This window comes from Pituophis catenifer, unplaced genomic scaffold, assembly GCF_029215685.1.
Source record: "Pituophis catenifer annectens isolate HBS135680 unplaced genomic scaffold, rPitCat1.0.hap2 SCAF_11, whole genome shotgun sequence".
In the NCBI taxonomy this organism is placed as follows: domain Eukaryota; kingdom Metazoa; phylum Chordata; class Lepidosauria; order Squamata; family Colubridae; genus Pituophis; species Pituophis catenifer.
Window position 1 is genome coordinate 12232436 of NW_027256891.1, and position 26554 is coordinate 12258989.

The window sequence follows — 26554 nt, forward strand, 5'->3', positions numbered from 1 at the left end:
ATGGCTTTGAGTTCCCGGGCGCACGCTTTCTCCGTGGACGTTTTAATGGGCAATGCCAATTCTACCAAGCGCAAACTAAAGGATCTGGAAGAGGAGCTCTCCTCAGAGACCAGGACGGAAAAACTGCCTTTCAGGAGAAGCCAAGCGCCCGGTAAGCCCCATTTCTTCCCGGCTTTCTTTCCAATTGAATCCACTTAGGACAGGGGTCTGCAACCTTAAACACTCAAAGAGCCATTTGGAGCCGTTTCCCACAGAAAAGAAATCACCTTCCAGTGCCTGACTATTTCCTGAGCGGCCACAAAACTAGCATATGTAGTTTTGTTTTGTTTTTTTTAATTAGATTTATATGCCGCCCTTCTCCGGAGACTCAGGGCGGCTTACAATGCGTTAAGCAATAGCCTTCATACTTTTGTATATTTTATACAAAGTCAGCTTATTGCCCCCACAAACTGGGTCCTCAATTTACCTACCTTAGAAAGGATGGAAGGCTGAGTCAACCTTGAGCCTGGTGAGATTCGAACATGCAATAATTGCAGACAGCTGAATGTTAATAATAGGCTTTTAGTCTGTTGAGCTATCCAGGCTCGAATTAAATGTTCTGTTTTCTTCTGAAACTTTTCTTTTCTTGGATTTATCCATGGTTGGCCTACCGGGGATTGAAAAGCTCAATAAATTGTGTGCAGGTGGGTGTTGCACATTGGCAGTTGTGATGCATATTTTGAATGATGGAGCAGCAGCAGAGGGGTGAAAGAGCCACATGCGGCTCCAGAGCTACGGGTTGCTGACTCCTGACTTAGGTGATCAGCACTGGTGAGGGATCGGGACCTCTAAACTCACAGAAGCCTTTCCACCATCACCACTCTCTGAGCGGTGCAAGCTTCTCCCCCCTCTCCCCCCCCCCCCGAATTTCTCTCATTTATTCCCCAGAATTGGAAGGAGCAAAGTTTTAGGATTGGGTTTCCCCCAATTCAGCTACCCCTGAGCAATACATAGGATCAGGAATTCGCCCGATCAGAATGCAGTCCCACAACAAGTTAGTTCATGAGATTAGCACTAATGGAGCATAGCCGAGCTATGTGGCTGCTTATAAAGCTGAATGGGTTAAGTTAGGAGCCTGGATAGCTCAACAGACAGAGCACTATAATTTAACACCAGCTGTCTGCAATTAAAGTAAGATAGAATCTCGCCAGGCTCAAGGTTGACTCAGCCTTCCATCCTTTCTAAGGTAGGTAAATTGAGGACCCAATTTGTGGGGGCAATATAAATATTTGTATAAATATACAAAAGTATGAAGGCTATTGCTTAACGCACTGTAAACCGCCCTGAGTCTCCGGAGAAGGGTGGCATATAAATCAAATTAAAAAAAAAAAAGTCCCATGAACCTATCCCCTGGATATTTTGGAGTTTCCATCCCTGGGAATTATGTCCCGAATGGGTTTCCTCGGAAGTAAGTCACCCAGATTTCAGCAAAGGAAAGTTCAGCAGACTGGAGGAGTCTGATCCTTCCTTTCCAAAGCAGGCAAAATCCTCTCCCTTATGAATTTAATTTGATTTCCATTCCTTCATGACTCCAAGTGGCTTGCAAATAAGAAAGGCAAAAGCATTAAACCCGAAAAAATTTCTTTGGGCAACCTACAAACGTTGCACTAAGCTAGAATGTGAATTTCCTGACTTTGGCTAAGTGGTTGGACAAAGGCAGATATTGTGGCTTATTTATTAAACTCTGGTTAATCAAGCCCTGGCTTCTTGAACACAGCCAATCTTTTCTCGGGCTTAAAAAAAAGAGTGGAGAGGTGAACAGGGACGACTCTGGTCATCGCTTCTTTACCCTCCTACCATCGGGAAGGAGAAATAGAAGTATAGCCAGCAGTACAAACAGGCTGAAGAACAGTTTTTATCTGTGGGCTGTCAGACTCCTGAATGAGAAATAACTTCATAACTACATAGTATGATGGACTGCAGAGCCGGCGCAATGTGTAACATGTTCACCCCGGTGCAATAGGACTGGGTGTTTTGTTAATATGATTTATTGAGTTAGGGATTTTCTTTCTTCACTGTATTGTGTTTTGGGGGGGGGGTGCACTAAGGGAGCTCAACCAATCTCATTGCACATGTGTTGTGCACTGACAATAAAGATTTGGAAATTTAGAAAAATTGAAATTGAACAGATTCTGTGTGACTCCCCTTCATTATTTGTTAGAACTTAATTCTAATTTCTCAGAATTAAAAACAAAATAAAGCATGTTTGTTTGCTAAGTTAAATGCACCCAAAGGAGAGGAAACTAGTGTAAGGGAGAGGAATATGGATTGAGATAAATCTCAAAGGTGAGACTGAAGGTCAAGGGAGGCCACAGGAGAATCACCTCCTTGCGTGGAACAGAAAATAACAATATGGCCACTTACAAAATGTATCAGTTTAGTAATTATGGCCACTACTAGCTGATCTAGCAGACCTTTAGTTTTCAATAACAAATATCAATTTCAGATTTCAAAAGCGAGTCAATTGCTGAACAAATTCTGCAATTCCACTAATTCCATATTACTTTTCATTTGGGAGAGAAATGGAAGCCGGGGCTGAAAACATAATATGGAAGGGAATTATTTCTTTCAGGTAGCACAATAGTAGAATTATTGACATTCCCATCCATGCTTCTAATGTGGGTGTTCCATGGGGACAACCTAAAATGAACGGAAGACTATCTTTGAAAGACCTTTCTTGCTAAGTAAGGAAGGAAGGAAGGAAGGAAGGAAGGAAGGAAGGAAGGAAGGAAGGAAGGAAGGAAGGCCTGGAGCAACTCAAGAAGGACCGACATTACCATCTTTCTCTGCCTGGAAGAAAGGTCTCACTGAACTCCTGAGCTGGGTTCACATAATCTTCTGGACCCACTTAAAGAGATAATGGCTGCATTGAGTCTAACAGTAACAGAGTTGGAAGGGACCTTGGAGGTCATCTAGCCCAACCCCCTGCTCACGCAGGAGACCTGTACTAGGGATTCGAACCGCAGAAACTGCCGACCTTTCTGATCGACAAGCTCAGTGTCTTAGCCCCTGAGCCACCTAGTCAGGCTAGTCAACCAAGAAAGCTGGACTGGTGCTCACTCCTGTAGGACTGGATAATTTGTCATTCAAGGAAGCCCTCGCTCAGCAGCAGCTCCTGTGAAGACAGTCACTAATCAGAGACCTCAATGGTCTTTGCTTCTCATATTTTATTTCTTCTTCGCATTTCTCTTTTCCAGAAAAGAAAACCAAAGGAGAAATCACCCTATCTCTTTGCGAGGAAGCCCAAAAAGAAACAGGGGACATTCAAGTCGACTTACAAGGCTCAGAGCTGTGGAAGAGATTTCATGAAATTGGCACCGAGATGATCATCACCAAAGCTGGCAGGTAAGATCTAGGGCTTTTAGATGGTCAGGTGTGCCCACGTCTTTCGTCTTCCTTCCTCTGCTGCACCCATCCTGACTTTAAATCGTTGAGCCCTGTCCTAGGAAGATATTTATTTCTGCTAAATTGCAACATGTTTGTGGTTGAGGATGAGAATATGATTTTATTCTGTGTTTACACACACTGTACTTCTTTGGACCAGCACTCCTTAGAAGAGGGGGTCAACCTATTCTCCAAAGCACCTGAAGGCAGAACAAGAAGTAACAAACAATTAGTTAAGTGGAAGGACTTGCCTCCAGAAGTGGGTGCTTCACCACTGGAGATTTTAAAGAAGAGATTGGACAATGTTTTGTCTGAAATGGTATATGATTTCCTGCTTGAGCAGGGCATTGGACCAGAAGACCGCCAAGTTCTCTTCCAATTCTATTATTTCCTTCCTTCCTTCCTTCCTTCCTTCCTTCCTTCCTTCCTTCCTTCCTTCCTTCCTCTCTCTGACTCTCCCTTCCTCCCTCCTTCCTTCGTTCCTTCATTCCTTCGTTCCTTCATTCCTTCATTCCTCTCTCTGCCTCTCCCTCCCTCCTTCCTTCCTCTTTCCTTCCTTCCTTCCTCTCTCTGACTTTCCCTCCTTCCTTCCTTCCTTCCTTCTTTCCTCTCTCTGCCTCTCCCTCCCTCCCTCCTTCCTTCCTTCCTCTTTCCTTCCTCTCTCTGACTCTCCCTCCCTCCTTCGTTCCTTCGTTTCTTCGTTCCTTCGTTCCTTCATTCCTTCATTCCTCTCTCTGCCTTTTCTTCCCTCCTTCCTTCCTCCCTCTTTCCTTCCTCCCTCCCTCTCTGCCTCTCCTCCCTCCCTCCCTCCCTTCCTTCCTTCCTTCCTTCCTTCCTTCCTTCCTTCCTAAAAATGCATAGAAGGTTTCAGATTACTATCTTAATCCATGAATGTGGTGGATTTGTTTGGCACAGCATGTCAGGTGACACACCATGTTGCGTGAAACCAACCATGGCCTGGTTGTAAAACTAAACATTGAACAAACCATGTTTTAGTTTAGTTTGCATTTTGCAAACTCAGCCCCAGTGTTTAGTTTGTGATTCGATGAGCTCTGCTAACCCCCAAAATTAAAGCTAATTAAATAAATTATCATGATCTTTGGTGACTGTTGGGGGAGCAGAAACTATTAAGCTTCATTGAAATTAATATTTTGATGCGGATCAGGTTCAAACTTGTGTAAGTCAAAATACGAAATGTTCATCTCAGCAAATGGAAACTCCTGGTTTCCTTCATCAAGGGTCAAGCTAAGAAGGGTTATTCTTGCTTAGAATGGAATGGAATGGAATGGAATGGAATGGAATAGAATAGAATAGAATAGAATAGAATAGAATAGAATAGAATAGAATAGAATAGAATAGAATAGAATAGAATAGAATAGAATTTTTTATTGGCCAAGTGTGATTGGACACAGGGAATTTGTCTTTGGTGCATATGTTCTCAGTGTACATAAAAGAAAAGATACATTCATCAAGAATGATAAGGTACAACACTTAATGATAGTCATAGGGTACAAATAAGCAATCAGGAAACAATATCAATATGAATCGTAAGGATGCAAGCAACAAAATTACAGTCATACAGGCATAAGTGGAAGGAGATGAGTGGTGGGAACGATGAGAAGATTAATAGTAGTGCAGACTTAGTAAATAGTTTGACAGTGTTGAGGGAATTATTTGTTTAGCAGAGTGATGGCGTTCAGGAAAAAACTGTTCTTGTGTCTAGTTGTTTTGATGTGCAGTGCTCTATAGCATTGTTTTGAGGGTAAGATTTTAAACAATTTATTATAGAATAGAATTTTATATTGGCCAAGCGTGACTGGACACACAAGGAATTTGTCTTGGTGCATACGCTCTCAGTGTACATAAAAGAAAAGATACGTTCATCAAGAATCATAAGGTACAACACTTAATGATAGTCACAGGGAACAAATAAGCAATCAGGAAACAGATTAGCACTTAGATAAGAAACATTTGGAGAATCTCAGAGCTACAGACTCGATATGACAACAATCATAATAAAATAACAACATCCCAGAAAAAAAAAAGCAATCCCAAACCAGATCATTCCTATCACTAAAACGAGATGGCTACAGTCATAATGTCACCAGGAGTCAAATTTGCTTGGAAACAGATGCTTCCTTACTGTGTGAATGCAGCTAGTCTGGTTTGTCTGAGCAATGATCGATGGCTTTGTATATTATGCAAAGCCCTCAATAAATAAAATAGTGTTTTACTCAGTAGACCATAGTTACTTCACTCATGGTTTCGTGAGAAGTCTGAACTGAACTTTGGGACTTTGTGATACCTCTTCTTCCCAATGTATTTGCTTTGGGAGATGCAAAGTTTGCCATCCTTAGCAATGTGTCACCATAGTGATGACCTATCGTGCTATAAATCACTTGCATAGAAACGGAACTAAACCATGCCTTCTGGTATGATATAATTTTAAAGCAATGTCTCTTCGGTAAAGCACCATGAATTCTGTGTAACTCTGAAACTGGGCTTCAGCATTTCAAAGTTTGCTAGAGTTATATCACAATGCTTTGTGTTGGTTTTTGTCTTGGCTCCATACTTTCTCTTTTCGACAACCAAGTGCTCTTTACAGCTTAAGCAAACTACTTAAGACAGTAATGGTAGTGATCTCGATAAGTCAGATGTCGTTTCAGCATTAAAACTCACAAAAGAGCGGCACGTCTATTTCTAGGATTAATCTGCCCTTCTAAAGCGAGTTGAAAATGCATCCTAGTTCACACAACAGGGCAACAGATGACTTTAATTTAAATGCCCTGAAAAGCACAAATTTTAACAAATTTTAACACAATATTAACAATGCTGAACCTAGAACACATTGTTGTTGTTAGCGGAAGAAAACAAAGTTGGAGACCTAAAGTGGCATTCTTGCACATGGGCTACATTCTCTTAATGGGCAAACATTTGGAAAACAACATTAAATCTTATCACTGGGAAACATTCTGAAGGAGCTTACTCTTAGCTCTAGTTTTCTTTTCTTCTGCTGTTTATCTGCAAGCCTTATTCTAAAGGTATTCTGTAGTATAAGGTCTTGGACGTTCTCTGAGCTTGATTGTTTTCTTGAAGGGATTTCATTACCCAAACACTGATGATGTTACTTAGTTAGGTAATAAATTGTCTGCAAGCAAACGGCCAAGCTCAGAGAGCACCAAGAATGACTCCCTCCACCACCTCCTCCTCCTCTTCCTCCATTACCAGGTTGTTGTGTAATGAAACATATGCAAGAAAACAACCAAGCTCAGAGAGCACCAAGAACGACCCAGTCCTCTCCTTCTTTCTCCTTCTCCTCCTCCTCCAATATTACCTAGTTGTTTCTCTTCATTGTACTGTATTTGTATTCTTTTTTGAAAATTGTACTTAATTGTACTGTGCGTCTTCTTCTTCCTCCTCTTCTTCTTCCTCTTCCTTTTCCTCTTCCTCTTCCTCTTCCTCTTCCCCTTCTCCTTCTCCTTCTCTCCTCCTCCTCCTCCTCCTCCTCCTCCTCCTCCTCCTCCTCCTCCTCCTCCGATGTTACCTGGTTGTTGCATAATGAAACATATGCAAGAAAACAACCAAGCTCAGAGAGCACCAAGAATGACCCTCTCCTTCTCCTTCTCCTTCTCCTTCTCCTTCTCCTTCTCCTTCTTTTCCTTCTCTCCTCCTCCTCTCCTTCTCCTTCTCCTTCTCTCCTCCTCATCTCCTTCTCCTTCTCTCCTCCTCATCTCCTTCTCCTTCTCTCCTTCTCCTTCTCTCCTCTTCCTCCTCCTCCTCTGATGTTACCTGGTTGTTGCGTAATGAAACATATGCAAGAAAACAACCAAGCTCAGACAGCACCAAGAATGACCCAGTCCTTCTCCTCCTCCTCCTCCTCTGATGTTACCTGGTTGTTGGGTAATGAAACATATGCATGAAAATGACCGAGCTCAGAGAGCACCAGGAATGACTCCCTCCACCACCTCCTCTTCCTCCTCCTCCTTCTCCTCCTCTTCCTCCATTACCAGGTTGTTGTGTAATGAAACATATGCAAGAAAACAACCAAGCTCAGAGAGCACCAAGAATGACCCAGTCCTCTCCTTCTTTCTCCTTCTCCTCCTCCTCCAATATTACCTAGTTGTTTCTCTTCATTGTACTGTATTTGTATTCTTTTTTGAAAATTGTACTTAATTGTACTGTGTGTCTTCTTCTTCCTCCTCTTCTTCTTCCTCTTCCTTTTCCTCTTCCTCTTCCTCTTCCTCTTCCCCTTCTCCTTCTCTCCTCCTCCTCCTCCTCCTCCTCCTCCTCCTCCGATGTTACCTGGTTGTTGCATAATGAAACATATGCAAGAAAACAACCAAGCTCAGAGAGCACCAAGAATGACCCTCTCCTTCTCCTTCTCCTTCTCCTTCTCTCCTCCTCCTCTCCTTCTCCTTCTCCTTCTCCTTCTCTCCTTCTCCTCTCCTTCTCCTTCTCCTTCTCTCCTTCTCCTTCTCCTTCTCTTTCTCCTTTCCTCCTCCTCCTCCTCCACCTCCTCCTCCTCCTCCTCCTCCTCCTTCTCCTCCTCTGATGTTACCTGGTTGTTGCGTAATGAAACATATGCAAGAAAACAACCAAGCTCAGAGAGCACCAAGAATGACCCAGTCCTTCTCCTCCTCCTCCTCCTCTGATGTTACCTGGTTGTTGGGTAATGAAACATATGCATGAAAACGACCGAGCTCAGAGAGCACCAAGAACCCCACAAATCAACACTAGGCTACAAATATTCTCTTCTATTGATATTTTGTACCTTGCTACTTGCAATACTTGTTTCATTTACTTAGACAATTACTATTTTTAACAGTAACAGAGTTGTAAGGGGACCTTGGAGGTCATCTAGTCCAACCTCCTGCTCACGCCAGAGACCTGTACTAGGGATTCGAACTAGGAACAATTGAAGTTCCTTTCCTTCAAAGGCAGCCTCACACTTCCTGACACTCTTCCTGATGGAACTGCAGAGGTAGCAGTAGTAGGAAAGCAGGCAGGAAGGGTACCGAATGCAACCAATTTATTTATAAGTATGCAAACAAAAGTCATTTTTGTTCAACCAACAATTCTTCCAAGTAAAAAACCTCAGCAGATTGCATCTTACAATTACTCCCATTGACCAACTGCAGAGATTTTTAGGAACTTCAAAATTTAAGAACTTTTAAGAACTGCTGCTAACAAAAATGCCTATTTCAACAGCCAAGCAATTTACGTTGATTTGTTTTTTTCTTTTTCCTTGTATTTTTCCCTCCAAACGGGTAGTATTAACGAATATTCTAGGTGTGGTATCAATGCTTTGGGGTTGGGGGAACAAAAAATCTCCAGCTTGTGTGGCTAAAATGTCTGAATGTTGGAGAGAGTGACGAGGTGGCAAAGTGAAAAGTTACAGTAAGGTAACACAAATTTTGTTTTACGCAGGAGAATGTTTCCTTCGGTCAGAGTTAAAGTAAAAGGTTTGGATCCAGTGAAACAATATTACATTGCTATAGACGTGGTCCCAGTGGACCTCGAAAAGATACAGGTAAAAAAGTTTTTATTCCCCCCCCCCCAAGCACATATACCAGTGTTTTTTTTTGAAACTTAGATTCTAAGCCAAAGGTGCTTTTTTTTTAACAAAGAGGCAAGTGGATGTTGGGACAACCATGATCTGGAAGACTGAGAATCTCCATAGACATTTAGATTCTAAGCCTTCTTTCCTTAGTTCCTTCCTTTGTTCCTTCCTTAGTTCCTTAGTTACCTTCCTTCCTCCCTTAGTTCCTTCCTTAGTTCCTTCCTTCCTTCCTTCCTTCCTTCCTTCCTTCCTTCCTTCCTTCCTTCTTTAGTTCCTTCTTTAGTTCCTTAGTTCCTTCCTTCCTTCCTTAGTTTTCTTCCTTCCTTCCTTAGTTTCTTCCTTAATTCCTTCCTTCCTTCTTTAGTTCCTTCCTTAGTTCCTGCCTCTATCTTAGCTTTGTCCACCCAACATTGAGAGCTCTGTCTTCCCTCTGAATTTGGGACTGAGATAGAGGCATGAGCTTAGCGGAGCTAAGAGTGAAAAGAAGAGAAACAGGAACAAACCTTTAAAACTGATGCACGCAGCAGAGGTTTTTGCAAGCAACACTTGGATCCTTGAAATCCTGGGAATAAGGACTACAGAAAGCAAGAAGAAAAGATTAGTTGATTAAGTGGACTGTGAATGATTAGCCTGACTTCCAATGCGTAAATAATACTGATTGCTGTTACACAGTGGAGAGTAGAATATGGTGAATTCATTTCCCAAGCTAATTGGGGGCCCTGGCTCAAGACCTAGTATTTTAGTTTCCCATATGTTAAGCTGTAACGCGACTGATGTAATTTTTGGCTTCGTCTATCACATGAATCCTATTGTTGCGATTTTTAAGCTGTGATTCATGGCTTAATGCCGGTTGGGTAAAATCAGCTGATTTTGTCTTACTCAACAAAAACAGCGGTGCCAACCGGTTGGGTTTCTTCTTCTAACCCTTGTTCCGTTTGGCAGGTATGTCTATCACAGCTCCCAGTGGATGGTGGCCGGGAACACAGACCATTCGTGCATTACACCTCGGCTATATATCCACCCGGATTCCCCCTGCTCGGGAGAGACGTGGATGAGGCAGATCATCAGCTTTGATCGGGTGAAGCTCACCAACAATGAGATGGACGACAAAGGGCATGTAGGTGTGGATTTCAGGTTACTACTTTACAGGAACGGAGGATGAGGGAAGAAAGGAGGGCCAGCTCCATTGTTAGCTAGAGCAAGATGGCTGCCTTGGGAGACTTAGTAGAAGAGGGAAGGGAGGGGAGGGGAGGGGAGGGGGGAGGGGAGGGGAGGGGAGGAAAGGAAAGGAAGGGAAAGGAAAGGAAAGGAAAGGAAAGGAAAGGAAAGGAAAGGAAAGGAAAGGAAAGGAAAGGAAAGGAAAGGAAAGTATAGGAAGGGAAGGGAAGGGAAGGGAAAGGAAAGGAAAGGAAAGGAAAGGAAAGGAAAGGAAAGGAAAGGAAAGGAAAGGAAAGGAAAGGAAAGGAAAGGAGGCAGGGAGGGAGGAAAGAAGGAAGGAAGATGGGTGAAAGAGTAGGAAGGGAGGGAGAGAGGGGAGGGAGGGGGAGGGAGGAAGGAAGGAAGGGAAGAAAGGAGGGAGGGAGTGAGGAAGGAAGGGAAGGGAAGGGAAGGGGAGGGGGAGGGCAGGGCAGGGCAGGGGAGGGGAAGAGAGGAGGGGAGAGGAGAGGGGAGGAGAGGAGAGGAGAGGAGAGGAGAGGAGAGGAGAGGAGAGGAGAGGAGAGGAGAGGAGAGGAAAAGAGGCAGGGAGAGGGAGAGAGGAGAGGAGAGGAGAGGAGAGGAGAGGAGAGGAGAGGAGAGGAGAGGAGAGGAGAGGAAAAGAGGCAGGGAGAGGGAGAGATGGAGGGAGGAAGGAAAGGAGGAAGAAAGATGGGTGAGAGGGGAGGGAGGGAGGGAGAGAATGGAGGGAGGGAGAAAGAGTGGGAAGGAAGGAAGGAAGGAAGGAAGGAAGGAAGGAAGGAAGGAATTAGCCACAAAACTCAGATGACCACAAGGTGGCAGCAAAGGGCCAGCATTTTTGCTGCCATCTAGTGGCATACTGGGTTTTGCAGTCCGGATTTGATCTTTGCCTTGGAAATAGATTTTGAGTGTGAGGAAAATAGAGAAAAACAATTTTGATTTTTATGTCAGATAAATTGTGAGAATCAGATTTTTGCTACCGATGCCCAAACAACTTAGCTGTGTGTAAAATGTATCTTGGCTTGGATAGCAATATTTTTGTCTCTCCCTAAAACAGGAAAACCTTTGATGTCCCACAGGTGAGACAAGATAAGCGGGAAACAAATCTAATAAATAAATAAGCTTAAATTTGGCATATTAGTTATTTATTAGCTGCACTATAAGGTCAAGTAGAGTGTAGTATTATATGCAGTGATGGGTTCCTCCCGGTTCCGCCCGGTTCCGCCAAGCCGGGTAGCGGGTGACGATATGACGTCACCGAACTGGTTCTCTTTGTTCGGGATCTGGGCCCTCCCGCCCCCCCACATTATTCTTACCTTTTATTTGGCCCCGCCCCCATCCTATGGGGGACTCAGGAGGCACCTGGGACTCAGGTGCCTCCTGAATCCCAGCTGATCGGCCAGAAGGAAAAAACCTGTTTAAACTCTTGCCGCGGGGCTTCAAAGGGGACACCGTACAGCTGATCAGTATTAAAAGGCAGTGTGGTGGTAGACCAGTGTGCTCGAAAAACAAATGGGTAGACCGGTACAGCTCTGCAAGCAGTTAAAAGCCTGGTAGACCAGTATCTCTGCTAAATCCTAAAGAATTGTCACATGACCATCAGGCCAAGCCCACAAAATAAGCCACACCCACAGAACCAGTAGTAAAAAAATTTAGAACCCACCCCTGATTAAATATCACCCTTCGGTTTTCCAAATAAACATTTGGAAGGGATTTTTTGTTTCATGGAAAAAAGGGTAGTGATCTTTTTAGAGCTGCCAACAACCATTTTGTTTTCTTGTGAAAAAGAAAGCAACACAAAACGCTCTTCAAGTGCATGGACATTTGAGCTACAATCTCTCTCTGGTTTTAGTCCTAGACTAGACCTCATTAGTGCCAACCGCAAGGAGGAGAACTGGGTCTTTCATCATCCAAATTTCACATTGTTCAAGTGATTGAACGCATATTAAATTATGGAATAATAGAGTTGGAAGGGAACCTTGGAGGTCTTCTAGTCCAACCCCTGCTTAGGCAGGAAACCCTACACCACTTCAGACAAATGGTTATCCAACATCTTCTTAAAAACTTCCAGTGTTGGAGCATTCACAACTTCTGGAGGCAAGTTGTTCCACTGATGAATTGTTCTCACTGTCAGGAAATTTCTCCTTAGTTCTAAGTTGCTTAACAGACTGGCCCAAGGTCACCCAGCTGGCTTCTTGCTTAAGGCAGGGCTAGAACTCACTGCCTCCTGGTTTCTAGTCTAATGCCTTAATCACTACACAAACTGTCTTTAAGACTGGATGACCAGTCCTTATTGGATTGGCTGCAAATGTTGTTATATGTGATGTTTCTGCTAGTCTGTGACTCTAATAGGGAGCCAGTTTGGTGCAATGGTTGAAGGCAGCTGGTTAGTAACCAGGAGACGGTAAGTTCTAGTCTGTCTTAGGCATCAAGCCAGCTGGGTGATTTTGGGCCAGTTATCTCAATCCCAAGAAGGAAGCAGTCACACCTAAAAATGCTGTCAAGAAAACCACGTTGACTTTTCTATGTAGCTGCCAGGAATCAAGTCCGCTTCCAAGATCTGTTTCTGTTGAGATTCCACATATTTAGAATAGAATAGAATAAAATAACAGAGTTGGAAGGGACCTTGGAGGTCTTCTACTCCAACCCCCTTAGGCAGGAAACTCTACACCACTTCAGACAAATGCTTATCCAGCATCTTCTTAAAAACTTCCAATGTTGGAGCATTCACAACTTCTGGAGGCAAATTGTTCCATTGATTAATTGTTCTGTCAGGAAATTTCTCCTTAGTTCTAAATTGCTTCTCTCCTTGATGAGTTTCCACCCGTTGCTTCTTGTCCTGCCCTCAGATGCTTTGGAGAATAGCTTGACTCCCTCTTCTTTGTGGCAGCCCCTGAGATATTGGAAGAATGCTATCAGGTCTCCCCTAGTCCTTCTTTTCATCAAACTAGACATACCCAGTTCCTGCAACTGTTCTTCATATGTTTTAGCCTCCAGTCCCCTAATCATCTTTGTTGTTCTTAAGGCAAATCTAATGAGGATTATTCCTTTTTTAAAAATGTTTTATTAATTTTGTTTATATTCAGTCCTGTTTTCATCAAACAGTGTTGGCCTGGGTACAGTAATGTTTCATCAGTCATAATATTAACTTTTGTTATAACATTCACCACAATAATAGTAGTAGTACAATAACATAGTAATATAATCACATACTTAACATCCTCTTCTTTAACAATTCTCCTCATTAGGACTCCCTCTTTTAATTTCTCTTCCTTTCTAACTTCTGTCTTTCTTATCTAACCATCAGATCCCTATAAAATCAAGTTTATCCCATTTCAAAGAACAACAAAAAGTATAAGAAAAAGGAAAACTAAAGTAAAACAAAAAGATGAGGGGGGAGGGGGAGTAGGAGAGAAAAATTGCTCAAAGTTACACCAGGGAAAGGGAAATCATCCCTTCATCATTTCTTGCCTGCTTCAGCCTTATTGTTGCTATGCTTTAAATAGAAAGCATTATTATTAAGGTAGAACTTAAAAAAAAAGTTCTATGAGCCTTGGTGGTGCAGCAAACTAAAGTGCTGTTAAAGTAGCACTTAGCTGCCAGCTGCCTGCAATTACTGCGAGTTCAAATCTCACCAGGCTCAAGGTTGACTCAGCCATCTATCCTTCCGAGGTAGGTAAAATGAGGATCCGGATTGTGGGGGCAATAAGATGACTTTGTATAAAAAAGAACACCGCTTAAGGGGGGCCAAAAGCCCTACTAAGCAGGTATATACAAAAGTATGAAGGCCATTGCTTAACACATTGTAAGCCGCCCTGAGTCTCCGGACAAGGGCGGCATATAAATCTAACCAATAAATAAACAATAAATAAATAAAAATATATCCAAGTTTAAAAATGATAACGTTCACTTTTTCTGATTGTTTTTTCCTCTTCTTTCTCTCTCTTTCTCTGTGGACTACAGATAATTTTGCAATCAATGCACAAATACAAGCCCAGAGTCCACATTATCATCCAGGATTCCAGATTTGATCTTTCCCAGACCCCGTCTTTGCCTGCAGCTGGTGTTCAGACCTTCTCGTTTAAAGAAACCGAATTTACGACGGTCACCGCTTATCAAAACCAGCAGGTAAATTAACCTTCCAGGGATACAAGCAGGTTTTTGTGAGCAGATTGGTGAGAAGTATGATATTCACAGTTCTTCCTTTGTTGCTTGTCTGAAAAACATCCACAGATAACAAAACTGAAGATTGACCGCAATCCATTTGCCAAAGGATTTAGAGACCCCGGAAGAAACAGGTAAAAACAAACAAACTGCAGTTATTTAACTGACGGAGCTACGGATTGTTTAAAGACTTTTAAATGGAAAAAAGTACATGCTTTTGTTCATTAATTGCCTACATTATGAAAGAAACATACATCATTAATGACAATTGCCTGTAGCTTTTCAGTTTCCCCAGGATACAGTAGTGGCCAAAATTGTGGAAACCTTTTGGGAAAAGTGTATTTTCTAAAACTAACTAATAACATCACTTTTTGGGGGGGAATAGTACCATAAAATTATATATCAATGGAAAGATAATTTAATCAAGAATGTAATGCAATAACTTTTAGGAAGGATTTGCTATTAGAATAGCAGTTACAGTCTAAAGAAGAAAAGTGAAACGCGTAGAAAAACGAGATCTACAAAAATAATCACCATAGAAAAAATGAGATCTACAAAAATTATCACCATGTCAGTTAATACTTAGTTGGATAACCTTTAGCATGAATTATGACCTTACAACATCTTCCCATGGAGTGAACCAAGTCTTTTAGTTCTGCAGCTGTTCTAATGTGAAACCAAGATTGAATGATGGCTTCTATTAACTGGGTTTTATTGCTGGGTTGCTTCTGACTAACACATTTCTTTAGTCGGCTTCATAGATTTTCAAGTGGGTGAAGGTCTGGGCCATTCCCAGGCCATTCCAGCAATGGAATAGGATTATCTTGAAACTCCAAAAGAAAAAGTGGTGTTATTAGCCATCAAACCTCAAAAATACACTTTCCCCAAAAGGTTTCCACAATTTTGGCCCCTACTGTACTTCGAAGGCACTATTGAAAGAGAATATTTGTAGCTCAGGGTTGAAATGAGGGATCCTTGGTGCTCTCTGAGCTTGGTGATTTTCTCGCAGATGTTTCACTACCAAACTAGGTAACATCATCAGTGCAGTTTGAAGGACTGTCAAGATAGTACTTGTCTACAGAATGCTTTCCTGGGACTACCTGCCAGATTGTTTCTAGGAAACGAGGCAGCTATGTCCTGACTTTGAAGACAGTTGCTATTTTTTAGTTGAGTAAATACATTTTGGAAATTGGATCTGAACTATAATACTGAATATGAAGGAAAAAAACCCAACAGTTATTAGATTAGAAAGTTGTGGTGGTGCAGAATTGCAGGCTAACTCTGCCGACTGCCAGCAGTTCGATCCTCAACCGGCTCAAGGTTGACTCAGCCTTCCATTCTTTCGAGGTCGGTAAAATGAGGACCCAGATTGTTTGGGGACATGACGCTGACTCTGTAAACCGCTTAGAGAGGGCTGTAAAAGCCTTGTGAAGTGGTATATAAGTCTAAGTGCTATTGCTATGGCTACTGCTAAAAAAAGATGTCAAATTAGGTTGATCTGTGATCATGATAAAGCTTATTTGGATTTGATATTGTCGTGCGATGCATAAGCAGGAATGAATGCAAGCATTCCTGTCCCAAAGTGTATTGTAATAGACTTCCCTGGGCATAAAAATCTTTCTCTCTCTTTGGAAGAGAAGATCCCTCCCAAATTTCCCTTTTAATCCCTGGGTGGAATTCTTGTGAAGGAGTTTAGGACTTTGGTTTCTATCTCTTCCACGTAGAGATTGGCCACAATGGAAGACGCAGGTGAACCCATAAAAGAGGAGTCAAAGAGGCCATCTGCATTAAAATTGAACAGCCCTCTCTCAACAGAGAGGGAAGGGTACGGCACAGTGGTGGGTTCCGCCCGGTTTGGCCCGGTTCGGCCAAGCCGGTAGCGGTGACAATATGATGTCACCGAACCGGTTCTCTTTGTTCGGGAGCTGGGCCCTCCCGCCCCGCCTGCATTATTCTTACCTTTTACTTGGCCTTGCCCCCACGGGGAGTGGGGGAGTGCGGAGGCCCCCATGAGGCCCATTTTCGGCCAGCAGACCTTTCTCCTTTCTCTTTCTCTTTCTCCAGCCTGTCCCCTTCCCCACATCCACATCAGTGGTGGGTTTCAAAAATTTTTACTACCAGTTCTGTGGGTGTGGCTTGGTGGGCGTGGCTTGGTGGGCGTGGCAGGGGAAGGATACTGCATTCCCACCCCACTCCAGGGGAAGGATATGGTAAAATCTCCATTTCCTCTCAATCAGCTGGGACTCGGGAGGCAGAGAATAGATGGGGGCGGGGCATGTCAGAATTTTTACTACTCAAACTACTCAAAATTTCCACTACCGGTTCTCCAGAACCGGTCAGAACCTGCTAAAACCCATCTCTGCAGCAGAGTGCTGCAGGAGGCAATGGAGGATGAAAACAAGTTGGGGGGGTCGCAGAGCCCCCCTGTGCCCTGTATTGGCCGGTAAAGTGCTGCAGAAGACCATTAGGGCTGAAAATGGGGCAAAGGGGACTGCATGAGGTCCCCGTGCCCCATTTTGGACGGCAGGATGCTGCAGGAGGCATCCGTCCCGTGTCCCCCCACTCACCCCTCCAGCCTGCAGAGAACTACAATGCTGATCCGGCCCTCAAAGAAATCCAGTTTGACACCCCTTTACTAAATTTACTTGACTGGCAGAGATGCAGAGAAGAAGGCACAGATATTATGGTTTGAAGCTATATAGGAATTTGTACAGTGGTGAAATCCAATATTTTTTACTATTAGTTCTGTGGTCGTGGCTTGGTGGGCGTGGTGTGGCTTGGTGGGCGTGGCTTGGTGGGCGTGGCAGGGGTAGGATTCTGCAAAATCTCCATTCCCACCCCACTCCAGGGGAAGGATATTGCAAAATCCCCATTCCCTCCCTACTCCTGGGGGAAGGATATTGCAAAATCTCCATTCCCACCCCACTCCAGGAGAAGGATACTGCAAAATCTCCATTCCCACCCCACTCCAGGGGGAAGAATATTGCAAAATCCACATTCCCACCCCACTCTGGGGCCATCCAGAGGTGGTATTTGCCGGTTCTCGGAACTACTCAAAATTTCCACTACCGGTTCTCCAGAACCTGTCAGGACCTGTTGGATTTCACCCCTGCATTTGTACCTTATTATTTCATTTTGACCCCCCAAAAATGTGGTTAAATCTACCCGTGTGCTTATACTACTACTACTACTAATAATAATAATAATAATAATAATAATAACCACTGGGAATATCAGGTTGAGAAAATTTTAGAGAATGAGAAACTCAAGATCTTGTGGGACTTCAGGATTCAGACTGACAGGCACTTGGTCCACAACACACCTGACATACAGTAACAATAGTTGAAAAGAAAAAAGTATGGTTCATTGACATTGCAATACCTGGTGATGCACGGATTGAAGATAAGCAGCAAGAAAAAATCACAAAGTACCGGGACTTACAAATTGAAGTTGAGCGACTGTGGAAAAAGAAATCGTGTGTTGTCCCAATTGTAATTGGAGCCCTCGGAGCAATACCCAAAGGGCTACCCCACTATTTAGAAATTCTAAATTTGCCGGTCTTGAACATTTTGATTCTACAAAAAAACACCTTACTCGGAACAGCTTACATCCTCCGACGATACCTTAACAGTTCCTAGGTCCTTGGTTAGGACTCGAGCTGCTGAGCTATTAACCAGCCTCAAAGGCTGTGAATCTCACTAAAGATTAACCAATAAATAATAATAATAATAATAATAATAATAATAATAATAATAATAATAATAATAATAATAATAATAATAATAATTTTATTTCTATACTGCCCTTCTCCTGAAGGACTCAGGGCAGTGTACAGCCTATTAAAAGCACAAAGACAAACAACAATTAAAATTATTTAAAATTATTAAATAATTTCGGCTCAATATTAAAACCCCCCAAAATTTAAAACATCCAATTTAAAATCATTACATTGATAGCCTGGCCTGGCAGAACAGCAGGGTCTTAAGGCACAGCGAAATACCCTGAGATATTTGAATGAATGAAACTCTAGACCTCTGCTCCAAGTTCCTCTCCAATGGCCTTGTTCCATAGGAATTGCAAATCTAATTTTAATTCTATCGTGTTGCAGAGGAGTTTTGGATGGACTTCTGGAATCCTATCCATGGAGACCTTCTCTGACCTTAGATTTTAAGCATTTCGGGACAGAACGCCCAAGTAAGTATTGCATCTTCAACAATCTTTTCTTTTCTTTTTTTTTCTCCTACATTTCTATGTGCGTCTTTAAAACTTTAGGCTGTTTTAGTTTAAAGAACTTCTTTTTAAAATGTTTGGGGCGTTTGGCTGCCAAGTGGGTCGTGAAACTGAGTTTCTTTTTCATCATCGTGGCAAAAAAGGGAACGAGTAAAACTTGGGACCCTGGAGCAGTTTTCCCCTTTGTGAATGATACCGTCTTTGGCTGCCTTATTCTGAGCTGGACTGATTAATCAAAGGGGAATATTTGTTCCCTTTTTAAGACTTGGGCTTTTTAATTGATGAATGTAATTGCTCAAAGCTAGCAGGCTGGATAAATATCAAGGCTTATATTCTGAGAGAGGCAACTATATGTAGAACATTAATTTTACTTTAAACTATCCCCTCTCCCCTCCTCTTCCCTTCCCTTCACTTCCCTTCCTGCCCCTCCCTCCCCTTCACTTCACTTGACTTCCCTCCTCTCTCGTCCCCTCCACTCTCCTCCCCTCCCCTCCTCTCCCCTCTCCTCTCCTCTCCCTCGCCTTCCCCTTCCCTAACCCTAATTCCTTCACTTCACAACTTCTCTCCCCTTCCGTTCCCTTCCCTTCTCTTCCCTTCCCTCCTCTCCTCTCCTCTCCCCTAACCCTAACCCTAACCCCTTCACTTCACTTCCCTCCCCTTCCCCTTTCTTCTCTTTCTTTTTCTTTCCTCCCCCCTCTCCTTCCCCCTTTCTTCTCTTTCTTTTTCTTTCCTCCCCCCTCTCCTTCCCCCTTTCTTCTCTTTCTTTTTATTTCCTCCCCTTCCCTTCCCCCTTTCTTCTCTTCCTTTTTTCTTCCCTTCCCTTCCCTTCCCTTCCCTTCCCTTCCCTTCCCTCCTCTCCTCTCCTCTCCCCTAACCCTAACCCTAACCCTAACCCTAACCCCTTCACTTCACTTGACTTCCCTCCCCTCCCCTTCCCTCCCCTTCCCCTTTCTTCTCTTTCTCTTTCCTCCCCCCTCTCCTTCCCCCTTTCTTCTCTTTCTTTTTATTTCCTCCCCTTCCCTTCCCCCTTTCTTCTCTTCCTTTTTTCTTCCCTTCCCTTCCCTTCCCTTCCCTCCTCTCCTCTCCTCTCCTCTCCTCTCCTCTCCTCTCCTCTCCTCTCCCCTAACCCTAACCCTAACCCTAACCCTAACCCTAACCCTAACCCCTTCGCTTCACTTGACTTCCCTCCCCTCCCCTTCCCCCTTTCTTCTCTTTCTTTTTCTTTCCTCCCCTTCCCTTCCCCCTTTCTTCTCTTCCTTTTTTCTTCCCTTCCCTTCCCTTCCCTTCCCTCCTCTCCTCTCCTCTCCTCTCCTCTCCTCTCCTCTCCTCTCCTCTCCTCTCCCCTAACCCTAACCCTAACCCCTTCACTTCACTTGACTCCCCTCCCTTTCCCCTTTCTTCTCTTTCTTTTTCTTTCCTCCCCCTCTCCTTCCCCCTTTCTTCTCTTTCTTTTTATTTCCTCCCCTTCCCTTCCCCCTTTCTTCTCTTCCTTTTTTCTTCCCTTCCCTTCCCCCCTTCCCTTCCCTTCCCCCTTTCTTCTCTTTCTTTTTTCTTCCTTCTCCTCCCCTCCCCTCCCCTTCCCTGGATGACTGCGATAAAAATGTAGAAATCTATGGGATTGTAGTTAGCAATCCCATACAGTCTAGTGTGATTCAGATCGAACCTGGATAGATCCACTTTCAAGTCCTTTGCAAGGAAGATCGTTTGTCAGCCAACCAGAGTCACTGAGAGTGAGTGGGCAGCCGTATAAACCCAGTAAAGAAACGATCAAATAAACCCAATAAATCCAACAAACAAAGAAATAAATCCAATAAGTAAATAGATACATCCGATAAATAAATAAATACATCCATTTGAGCCAGTTTCCTTTTTTCTTTTTTAGCTTAAGTGACTTCAGTGCAGTGATGTGCCAGTAAGACAATATAGGCTATCTTGTGTTCTTGGAGGAAACGACATGATTTGGATGCCAATTAAATAATATAATATAGTATCAAAAATAGGATGACAGCACAGGGGGTGCGTGCATAATGAGCCATTCTCAAAATGGTTGGGCATGGGATGAAGGATGCCTATCAGAAGGGTAGATGGCATGAACTTCAGCCAGGAAACAATTCAAGAAAGAGCCACCATATGGTTCCAAATTTGTCAGAAGATCAGCCTTTGTGTCCATTCGGTCCACCATTCCCATCTAGATGAAGAATGTTTTTCATTTGGACCACAGGCCCTGGATGATTGTTGGAATAATAATACGTGTGCCTGGACAAGTATTTCTTCTACTTAGTAGAAGAAATACTTGTCCAGGCACACATATTATTATTCATTCTTCTAGGAAAGGGGTGGCTGCTAACCTCCTACAACTGTTTAAATTTGTGGACCGGCCAAATACTCTGTTCAAAGAAAATATGTTGTATGTTTGTATGTGTGTTTCTAATTATTGCTATTTATTCCTATTTGTTCTCTTTTATTCTAAAGTTTAACAATTCATTCTTTATCTTAATATCTTTATATTTGTTTGGGGTTGGCTTTCTTCCCTTTCATCTTTTTTATTGTACAGCAATCTTTCTCCTCAAACCTACCACCTTTGTCTTTTCTTTCTTACTTACTTTCTCTTCCCCCCTCTTCTTCTTCTCCCTACTTCCTCTTTCTCCTTCTCTCTTCCTCCCTCTCTTACCTTCACTCCTATTCTAATTTCCCTTCCCTTCCTTCATCCCTCTCTATTGCTGTATCCTTTTATGCATATGGACTACTCAGAGGGCTGAAAAAGTTATTTTTGACTGGTCCTCGCACTTTTGACCAGTCCTCGAACTTACGACTGTCCTCACATTTTACGTTTTTGCCCTATCTTATACCATGTTGAAGAGAAGCAGTTGTGAAATGAGTAACATGGTTGTTAAGAATGCTGCACAGGCATAAATGTGAGGATGGTCATAAGTGTGAGGACCAGTCAAAAGTGCGAGGACCTGTCAGAAATGACTTTTTTTCAGCCCTCTGAGTAGTCCCTATACACATAGCCATGGCCACCCGGTCACATGACCAGCTAGCCACGCCCACTCGGTCACATGATCTCCAAGCCACGCCCACAAAATAAGCCACGCCCACAGAACCGGTAGTAAAAGAAATTTAGAACCCACCCCTGGTTGGGGGTCACCACAACATGAGGAACTGTATTAAAGGGTCACGGCATTAGGAAGGTTGAGAACCACTGTTCTACTACGTAGCTTGGTTCTCTGTTGGTGGACCAGATGTTCAGCAGATGTCCTCTTTTGCCAGAAGTAGGCAAAGATTTATGTGCGTGGCATTGCTGATGCCAACCTTGTGAGTCAAGCATGGTGCTTCTTCCAAATGCACTTGGGCTGTGGAGACCAGATGTGTACAACTGCCTTTCCTTTCAAGAACTATATTCTCTATGGGGCAGATTCAGACATGAAAAGATGAGCAGAAATCTCCTAGCAAAGATTCAGTCCAAATTCATTTGCACTGTATTATTACATTTGTAATAATGCCTATATCTTTCCACAAAGAAAGCAGAGTTAGGCTTTTATAATGAGAGAGAGAGGGAAAGAAAGAAAGAAAGAAAGAAGGAAGGAAGGAAGGAAGGAAGGAAGGAAGGAAGGAAGGAAGGAAGGAAGGAAGGAAGGAAGGAAGGAAGAGCCTTGGTGGTGCAGCAGACTAAAGTGCTGTTAAGTAGGACCAGCTGCCTGCAATTACTGCAAGTTCGAATCTCACCAGGCTCAAGGTTGACTCAGCCTTCCATCCTTCCGAGGTAGGTAAAATGAGGACCCGGATTGTGGGGGCAATAAGCTGACTTTGTATAAAAAAGAACACTGCTTGGGGGGGCCGAAAGCCCTACTAAGCAGGTATATACAAAAGTATGAAGGCTATTGCTTAACGCATTGTAAGCCTCCCTGAGTCTCCGGAGAAGGGCGGCATATAAATCGAACCAATAAATAAATAAATAAATAAATAAATAAATAAATAAATAAATAAATAAATAAATAAATGGAAAGGAAAGGAAAGGAAAGGAAAGGAAAGGAAAGGAAAGGAAAGGAAAGGAAAGGAAGAAGGAAAGTGTATGAAGGGAAAGGAAAGGAAGAAGGAAAGGAAAGGAAGAAGGAAAGTGTATGAAGGGAAAGGAAAGGAAAGGAAAGTGTAGGAAAGGAAAGGAAAGGAAAGGAAAGGAAAGGAAAGGAAAAGAAAGGAAAGGAAAGGAAAGGAAAGGAAAGGAAAGGAAAGGAAAGGAAGAAACTGTAGAAAGGGAAAGGAAAGGAAAGGAAGAAGGAAAGGAAAGGAAGAAGGAAAGTGTAGGAAGGGAAAGGAAAGGAAAGGAAGAAGGAAAGTATAAGAAGGGAAAGGAAAGGAAAGTGTAGGAAAGGAAAGGAAAGGAAAGAAGGAAAGGAAAAGGAAAGGAAAGGAAAGGAAAGGAAGAAGGAAAGTATAGGAAGGGAAAGGAAAGGAAAGGAAAGGAAAGGAAAGGAAAGGAAAGGAAAGGAAAGGAAAGGAAAGGAAAGGAAAGGAAAGGAAAGGAAGAAGGAAAGTATAAGAAGGGAAAGGAAAGGAAAGGAAAGTGTAGGAAAGGAAAGGAAAGGAAAGGAAAGGAAAGGAAAGAAGGAAAGGAAAAGGAAGGGAAAGGAAAGGAAAGGAAGAAACTGTAGGAAGGGAAAGGAAAGGAAAGGAAGAAGGAAAGTATAAGAAGGGAAGGGAAAGGAAAGGAAAGGAAAGGAAAGGAAAGGAAAGGAAAGGAAAGGAAAGGAAAGGAAAGGAAAGGAAAGGAAAGGAAAGGAAAGGAAAGGAAAGGACAGACCTGTAAAATCTTGAAAATAAGCCAGTTTTATTTTGGCACCTAAGCCTCAACACAGCTTTGTTTCCTTTCCTGTTTCTCTCTCCGGCTTCCTTCTTATTTCCGCAAGAATATTGTGGGGCCACCGAAAGTTCTCTCTGAGGTTGTTATCCCACACATCTGGTGAAGTGAATTGAGAAAGCCCGAAACACATGTGACACAAAAGATACTACAAGACTCTTGTTTGTTCTACGGCAATCCACAACTGTACAACCTGTTGAAACATTCACCGTCAAAAATAATACAAATGTAGGATTTGAGTTTGCTGTTTCACATGGTAATAGAAAAATAGAATTTAACATTGCCAGCAAACAATTTACATACATTTCTTTTTCTTAAAATGCCCCTTGAGGAGAGTTTGTCTAAAGGAAAAATGGGAAAATCTATTCGGTGTGTGTAATATTTGCTCAGGGTTTTTAAAAAAAATTATTATTATTTTTGGCAGCAGGAAGGCATTGCTTCTGATTGTTATCAGGTTGTCTATCTATCTATCTATCTATCTATCTATCTATCTATCTATCTATCTATCATTTATCTATCTCATCTATCTATCTATCTATCTATCTATCTATCTATCTAATCTAATCTAATTATCTATCTAAATCATCTATCTATCTATCTAATTATCTATCTATCATCTATCTATCTATCATCTTTCTATCTATCTGTCTATTTATCTATCTAATTATCTATCTAATCTTTCTATTTATCTATATCTATCTATCTAATCTAATTATCTATCTATCTAGATATCTATCTAATTATCTATCTATCTAGATATCTATCTATCTAATCTAATTATCTATCTATCTATATCTATCTATCATCTTTCTATTTATCTATATCTATCTATCTAATCTAATTATCTATCATCTTTCTATTTATCTATATCTATCTAATCTAATTATCTATCTTTCTAGATATCTATCTAATTATCTATCTCTCTAGATATCTATCTAATCTAATTATCTATCTATCTATCTATCTATCTATCTATCTATCTATCATCTATTTATCTAATTATCTATCATCCTTTCTATCTATCTATCTATCTATCCATCCATCCATCCATCCATCTATCTGATTTCTATAGCCACCCATCTCAGCAGAAGACTCTGAGCAGTTGCAGTGCTCCATGGTCACTTGACACAATTTATGATGATTTTTGTCAGAAATCACCATTTCCAACCAAAAAAAAATGCCCTCATTCATGATGGCTGCATTCACTTTACAACCGAGGCATTGGCTCAATGACTACTGTAAAAAAAAAGGGTGCAGAATTGGATCGGCTGCATGGGTGACTTGACTTACAACAGTCATGACTTGTGATGGAAATTCCAGATTCCATTACAGTCATGAGGACTATCTACACACAGTAAAATAGGTCTATAATATATCCTTTCCCTGTCTCAATTCTATTCAATTGTTTCAAAAGGAAAATTTACGAATTTTTGGAAGCTAATATACATTTGAAGATCGGGATAGCAACCCTGCTTATTCTGGAATGGGATAGGAAATATTTATAAGCATTTTGGTTGACCAGTTTGGATGAGTAGAGTTACTTCAATGCAGGGGTGAAATGCTCCCGTTCGGACCGGATTGCCCAATCTGGTAGCGATGGCAGCGGGTGGTTTGGAGAACCGGTAGCAAAAATCCCTGCACATCCACCCCCCACATGCCCAGCTGAGCCGCACGATATCAGAGGCTTTTTTTTTTCACTTTTAAAAGCATTTTTTTTACAACTTTTTCCACCAAAAAATGCTTTTAAAAGTAAAAAAAAGCTTCTGATGATCGCGTGGCTCAGCTGGGATCGTCAGAGCTTTTCAAAGCATTTTCCGCTGAAGATGTTGCAGAAAAAAATGCTTTAAAAGTCTCTCTGATGATCCCAGCTGAGTTGCCTGATGTCAGAGAAACTTTTCAAAGCATTTTTTTAAAAGCCTCTCTGACGATCCCAGCTGAGTTGCCTGATTGTCAGATAGGCTTTTAAAAAAATATCTGACGATCAGACAACTCAGCTGGGATCATCAGAGAGGCTTTTTAAAAAATGCTTTGAAAAGCCTCTCTGATGATCAGGCAACTCAGCTGGGATCGTCAGAGAGACTTTTAAAGCATTTTTTTCTGCAACCTCTTCAGAGGAAGAGGTGGTTTAAAAAATGCTTTGAAAAGGCTCTGATGATCCCAGCTGTGTTGCCTGATGGGCAGAGGCTTTTCAAAGCATTTTTTTTTGCATTTGCAGAAAAAATACTTTGAAAAGTTAAAAAAAAAAGTTGGCCACGCCCACCCAGTCACATTATCCCCCCCTCGACCAAGCCACGCCCACAGAACCGGTAGTAACAAATTTTACATGTCACCCCTGCTTCAATGCCTGGAAATACTTTGCCATCCAAAGAAAGGGGACCTTCCATGGGGACCATAATTGAAAAAAATCTCAAGTTTTCCCACAATAAATGTTTCCAATTTCAATGATTCTGAATATTATGAAAGGTGCAGAACAAAATTCTGTTTGGTTTGCTGTCATTTCATAATGTCATTTTATTCGCTTTATCCTAGGTGGGAGTTCCGGTTCGTCTCCTGTAACACCCTCTGGGGGAACCCCATCACCTCTCAGCTCCCTCCTTTCTCCAGCGGGTTCTCCTCCTACTTTTCACCTCTCTGCAACCAATCTTGGCATGCCCTGCCCGGATTCTTACCTGCACCATCTTGGTCTACCCATCTGCTACAAGATTTGCCCTACCAATCTTTTAAGACAGCCATCCCTGATGTTCCCTAGCCACCATAAGTTGGGAAGTGCCACCGGTCCTCACTTTTTCCCCCACTTCATGGTGGAGGTGCCCACTTTGTCTTCTCTGAGCATTGGCAACGTCAGAAGTGGCAAAGCAGAAGATCTAGATGGAGTGGTGTCCCAGGGGCCCAGTTCTGCTGGCCAGATGTTGTACGGCTTGCATGCGTCTGGAAACATTTTCCCGTCAGCGCCCGTTGCCCGAGAAACTTTAAACTGTGCCTTGCATCCCCCTTATGGGTTCTACGGTTATAACTTTTCGGTGCCTTCTAGGTTAATGAATTCACTGAGCCACTTCAAAGTGAGCGATGGCATGCCCCCTCTGCTCCAGGACAACAGGTGTAATCATTCTCCCTGGACATCCACAGTTAACCACTGCCTCTAA

At 42.5% G+C, this 26554-nt stretch overlaps 1 protein-coding gene across 1 annotated transcript; it reads left to right on the top strand.

Moving 5' to 3' along the window:
- On the top strand, nt 1-26554 carry TBX22 (T-box transcription factor 22). Its single transcript, XM_070951951.1, is given in 9 exon segments — nt 1-151; nt 3237-3384; nt 8851-8938; nt 8940-8953; nt 9926-10100; nt 14123-14287; nt 14393-14457; nt 18432-18517; nt 25941-26554. Coding segments are annotated over 9 exon segments (1506 nt in total).